Source organism: Microtus oregoni, unplaced genomic scaffold, assembly GCF_018167655.1.
Source record: "Microtus oregoni isolate MIOR12 unplaced genomic scaffold, Mior012 000028F_ref0000031, whole genome shotgun sequence".
In the NCBI taxonomy this organism is placed as follows: domain Eukaryota; kingdom Metazoa; phylum Chordata; class Mammalia; order Rodentia; family Cricetidae; genus Microtus; species Microtus oregoni.
Window position 1 is genome coordinate 25,085,655 of NW_024543087.1, and position 6,089 is coordinate 25,091,743.

Sequence of the window (6,089 nt, forward strand, 5' to 3'; positions counted from 1 at the left end):
AGATCCTGGTTCCACTACTAGGAACCCCACAAACAGACCAATATATACAAATGAAACCCACAGACTGGTGGTGGTGGCGCACGCCTTTAATCCCAGCACTTGGGAGGCAGAGGCAGGTGGATCTCTGGGAGTTGAGACCATCATGGTCTACAAGAGCTAGTTCCAGGACAGGCTCCAAAGCCACAGAAAGACCCTGTCTTGAAAAATCAAAAACAAACCAAACAAAAAACAAATGTGACCCACTTGCAGAGAACCTAGGTGAGTCCCGTGCAGGCACCCTAGTTGTCATTCTAGAGTCCATGAGCTCCCAAATGCTCGGATCATCTGTCTCTGTGGGTTTGCCCATCGTGATCTTGACTCTGCTTGCCTATATCATCATCCTCTTCTTTCTGTTCGGCCCAAGCTGTGCTGTAGATCTTTGCATCTGCTTCCATCAGTTACTGGATGAAAGCTCTATGGTTGCAATTAGGGTAGTTATCAATCTGATTACGGAAGAAGGCCAGTTCAGGCACCATCTCCACTGTTGCTAGGAGTATTAAGTGAAGTTATCTTTGTGGGTTCCTGGAGGTTTTTTTTTTTAGCACAGGTTTCTCCCTAACCCCATAATGGCCTTTTCTATCAGGATATGTCTTTCATTGCTCTACCTCTCTGTCATTCCCATAAACGGACCATCCCCATCCCTTATGTTCCCATCTTCCATTACCTCCCATTATGCCCTTCCCCTGTTTACTGAGGAGACCTCTTACATACATCAAAGAACAGCAGGAAAGAACAGTAGCTTGATGTAATAAGAGAAAATAGATGTGATTTTAGAATCCCAAACCCAGCGAAAATAGCACAAGTTAGTAGGTGTCAATGAAACATTTCCAGACATAAGCTAAGATTTACCACATAGGCCATGAAAGAAAGAATTCCTGAGGCTGTTCTGTAGGCTGCTCAGAGGTGCTGGCTCACGCCAATCATCTTAGCACTTGTGAAGCTCCAGCAGAAGAATTTTAAGTCTGAGGCAAGCCTGGGCTACACAAGGAAACCCTAGGTATATAAAACTGAACATTGTAGCCTAGAAAGAAGACAAATGAGGGGCCAGTTGGATGGATCAATGGGTAAAGGTGATCGTGGCCAGACCTGACAGCCTGAGTTTAAGTGTTGGGACCCACAGGATAGATGAAGAGAACAGAGTCCTGTTAGCCTCTGACATCCACATGGTGGCAGGACACCAGTGTACACACACAAGCAAAGCAAATACATAAATGTGTTTTTATATAAAAAAATAAAAAGAATTAAGGAGGATATAAAGAAGGAGTGAGGTACAAGAATAGAAAAATAATAAAGAAACTGGCAACAAACTCAAATATCCAATATCTAATTATTGATGTTCCCAAAGTAGCTTTATCTTGATATCTGCTTTGTCAGTATTGATTTATTTCATTATAAAACATGGATCAGTGTTAAAATGGCTCAGTGTTTAAGGACACTGGTTGCTCTTATAGAGGACCCTAGTTTTATTCCCAGTACCCAGATGGGAGCTCAAACTGTTTGTAACTCTGATATGCCTTCTTTTAGCCTATACAAGCATTCATGTTATGCACACGGACACACACACATGTATATATTATATATATGTATGTATATATATACCCACACAATACACAATAACTCTACACAATATATTGCCTTGTATACACATACATACAAAATTAATATATGTATATGTGTATATATGTCATTTTCTCTATGGACATTTTAATATTAGTTAAGAGTGATTTCAAGAAAAACAGCAAGCCAGGCAGTGGTGGCACATTCCTTTAATCCCAATACGTGGGAGGCAGAGGTGGGCCAGGCTGTTCTACAAAACGAGTTCCAGGACAGCCAGCGCTAATCAATGAAACCCTGTCTCAAAATTAAAAGAAAATTGGGCATAACATTTAATCTCAAACCTTTAATCTCAGCACTCAGGAGGCAGTTGGATCTCTGAGTTTGAGGCCAGCCTGGTCTTCAGATTTAGATCCAGGGCAGCCAGAAAGTCTGTCAAAGAAAAAGAAAGGAAGGAGGGAAGAAAGAAAGAAAGAAAGAAAGAGAAAAGAAAAGAAAGGTAGATTCCTGTGGGTCTGAGTTGAGCCTGGGCTGATCTCCCTACAAGGTGAGTTTTAGGACAGTTACGACTATATAGGGAGATCATTTCTCCAAAAAACTCAACCCTACCAGTCAGCCATTCAAACACTCTCTAACCTCCCAAAGCAAAAACATCCCAGAGTATAATGACAATCATAGGAAATCCTATGGACTAGCAGGGGTGCAGAGGGCCTTCCTTAGTCGTCGTGTGTTCTGTCAGCATGGACTGATGGAGTCCCAACCCTGGCTTCATTTGTCCTCTAACTGTGTTTTTGTGTGTTTGCCAAAGACTCAGGGCTCAACATAGCTCATAGATGATGGTACTCTAATACACAAGTTTTTAAAATACAATTTTATTAAATTATTAAATCCAACATTTTGACAAAGCCTTAGTACTTAACCAAAACCAAAACAAAAGAATCTCACTTTTTTATGATCAAAAACATTATAAAGTAACATCTCCAGCAGGACAAAGACTATCTAACAACTATTTACAGAAAAGCTAATATTCTATTATAAAATTTAAGTAATTGCATTCTATATGATAGGAATGTCCTTAACAAATACACTTCAAGTGAACTTAACGATTTCATAGGAATTATTAAGGATAAATAAGATGTATTAGATCTGTCAAAGGCCCCCATTTTCTCAGTAGAGATATTGTTTTTATCAAACATCCAAAAGAAGGTACACAAATTACTATATAAAAATAAATTTTTTGGAAATCAAATCAACATAAGACATATCTACATACTAGTAACAAGGAATAACATAAATTTGGAATCTTCTATTTGTTCTAAGAATATAGTCTTATAATTAATTATTGTAACATTAGAATTATGACCTCCAGAACAGGAGAACTATATTAAAAATACAGAAAATGATATCCAAGTACTTACTTCTTATTGAAAAACTAAAACCAAATCAAAAAGCAAAAATCCAAAATAAACCCACAGTGCAAACAACAGCCTCACCAAATTAACTACTTATTAAAAAAAATAACATGAGCTGCGTGGTGGTGGTGCACGCCTTTAATCCTAGCACTGAGGAGGCAGAGGCAGGTGGATCTCTGTGAGTTTGAGGCCAGCCTGGTCTACAAGTGATAGTTCTAGGACAGCCTCCAAAAGCTACAGAGAAACCCTGTCTCGAAAAACAAAAACAAATAAAAAACAAAAACAAAACAAAAACAAAAAAAGAGCACAATCATTACTTCCCTTGCTAAGTTTGTTTCATACAGAACAGCATCTGTGAGATGAAACCATTAGCTAGATTTTCCCAAATGAGGAAGAACCTCGGTAAGGAAAGGGCTCATGGCAAAAAAGCTGGCAGAGTAGGAGGGGTAGTGGTAAAGTTATAAACGATTTTCACTATCAATGACTAATTAATTCAAGAAATTAAGTTGGAGAAAGGCGAATGATAGGATGAACTATGAGGGAAAGTGCTGCAAGTTGGGGGCAAAACCAGGACTGCACTGCTGGATCTGCCCGAGGCTGACTTCTGTATAGAAAAAGTCTAAGCAAGCAGTCAAGTCAAAGAGCAAATGCAGGCGAGTGTCAACCAGCACGTGATCTGGTGGCGAAGATCTTCCTTCCAGACATTCTAGCCAACCAACAATCCAATATTCTGCATTCTTCCCATTTCAGAAACAAGAGTGCCCTTCTAACCTTGTAGGCTGTGCTAAGGCAGTCCTGTTGGCGATGGGAAGCCAGTCTCTCATTTAAGGGGCATCAGGATTGGTGCAGGGCAGTTCATTCACAGAACAGTCTCTTCCTGGCCTTGCATGGGAACCTCGGAGAGCATGGAGGGCTCTGCTCTTTGGGACTTCCAGGAGGAGATGGAGGCAGAGGCTGCAGGGGTGAGCTGGGAAAGGGTCCCAGCAGGTAGCTGTCCTGGTCCCAGACAGACCTTGGAGAATATGGCTCTGCACTAGGGGAATGCCCTGAAGGATATGATTCTGGGATGTGGCCCTGAGACCAAGGACTGGGCATCCTGTTGGTGGAGGAAAAGTGCTCACTTGCCTGACCAGCTGGAGGATCCATCCAGGGTGACAGGGAGCCAGAGTCCTCATCCTCATCATAGGATTCCTCTTGGTAGGAACTTTCTAGAATGAACTGACAGGAGGATCCCGGCTGGAGGACTAGCAGGTCGTCCACTGGCATTTCCAGGACAGCGCCCCCCTGCGGGCTGGTGGAGAAGAACCCAGGCTGTCCAAGATGGTGAGAAGCCTGGAGGCCCTCGGGCACCAGGATGATGGTGTGTTCAGGTAGCGACACTTCCAGGACCGAGTTGGGATCTAGCTCCAGCAGCAGTTCGACGCCATCCAGCTGTAGCTGCACGGCACAGCCGGCGGCCAGGAACACCATGAAGGTCGATGCATCGCTGGCAGATCCAGTGGGCTCTTCCAGGCTGAGTGGTCCCTGGGGCTCGAGGAGGTGGCGGTGCTTAGCAGGGCTGGGTCCTTGTGGCTGTGGTGCCCAGCAGGGTTCAGGGTCGGGGCTGGGGCTGCGGGGTGGTACTCCCAGCATGTTGGTGACGATGTTGGGCTTGCGGAGGCGTGGATTGCAGTGCAAAGACGTGCAACCAGGCGGCTCCTGTTCTGGCTGTGGAGCTCTGCGCTTTCCTCACGTTCCGCCGGATATACCCCAGGCGTCAATTCTATTTCAAGCGATGCGCGGGAAAACTGGTCGAATAGGGAAATGTCATGATAGGCTCCGCCCCTTCCTGGCTCCGCCCAGCACTGTCGATCTGACCAATGGCTATGGCTGTAGTTTGTAGGTCAGTGTGTGGTATTCCGTTCTTAGCACTCCATAAGCAGCCATTTGGTTTGTAGGCGCTCGCCCACGCTTTGGATTGTGGGCCTTGTATGCTATAGCCAGATTATAGCAGTAAGCCATCACTGCTCAAGTCTCGCGAGTGGAATGTTATGTAAGGATGCCCGGGGTAAGCCTGGATTTTAGCCTTCAAAATAGAAGTACCCTATTCTACTCTTGACCTATAGTGTCGGGAGTTTTGTGTGCATCGTTCAGCTTCTGTCCAGTTTTTAAATGACCATCAATCATCCTCCACGGATGGTGAAAGAGAACATAAATTAACATGTTTTGTTATTAAAGTTGCTTTCTTTATTATGCCAGCCAGTCTTGTAAGCATTACGCTGTCAGTTAAAATACAAGCTTACTTAATTGGATTTAAATCCCAAGTCTGACGAATAATGTATATCTGGTTTTTTGTCCAGTATATGGTTGTAAAGCAATGCCAATTGTGTTAAAAACTTTTCTAGGATTCGGGATCGAGCTGCCCGAGGTCTGGCATTTCAAGCCTTGCGGAAGTTGATACTGCTCCATTGCTCTGATCTAAGCTGCCGCTTTAAGTCAAGGCGTGTTTGGATTGTCGAGGTGGCGGAATGATACCGGTAAAATAGACATCACTGATTTTAAGAATGCATAGTGTATGTATTTAAATGCCAATTGACGACAAGAAAAATAGTTCTACTTATGCCTATCTTTTAGCTATGTGAGTCCTCAGCCCGGAGGTAATTATTCTAATAGAACATTCCTGTTCATTTATTAAGGGCTTTAAAATTTATCCTGCTTGAATCCCCCCCCCCTCTTTTGGTTGGACTTAAACTTAAGTTCAGTGACTTGAACTGAAGTTCCTCCTGCTTCCTCCTCAGAGATGGAATGATTTCCATTTTCCACCTAAGTCAGGCCCTTTCCGAGGAACATTTAAACCTGTGGATGTCCGTGATGCTACTGGAATCCTCTTGCGCGTCTCTTTGATATTAGTCCTATGAGGGGATTTTAAAAGTCTGGCCTGGGTGCTGAGCCAGTCAGGGCATGCTGGCAGTCTGGATAGTCGCTTCCTGCTGGATTTCTGGTGTATCTGCCCATGAGGCTGAAAATTTTCCCAAGGAATAGCGGCCTGGGACAAGACAATGCTGGGAGACCAGTTCTGGCTCCTGGAGAATTTGAAAGGCTCTG

The 6,089-nt window shown here is 43.7% G+C and overlaps 1 protein-coding gene across 1 annotated transcript; it reads right to left on the minus strand.

Moving 5' to 3' along the window:
* Positions 1-3,860: 3,860 nt before the first annotated feature.
* LOC121464550 (proline-rich protein 23A3-like) lies at positions 3,861-4,637 on the minus strand. Its single transcript, XM_041677581.1, has one exon. It carries the CDS (start codon positions 4,635-4,637, stop codon positions 3,861-3,863), a length of 777 nt encoding a protein of 258 aa, XP_041533515.1.
* Between the last annotated feature and the right edge of the window lie 1,452 nt (positions 4,638-6,089).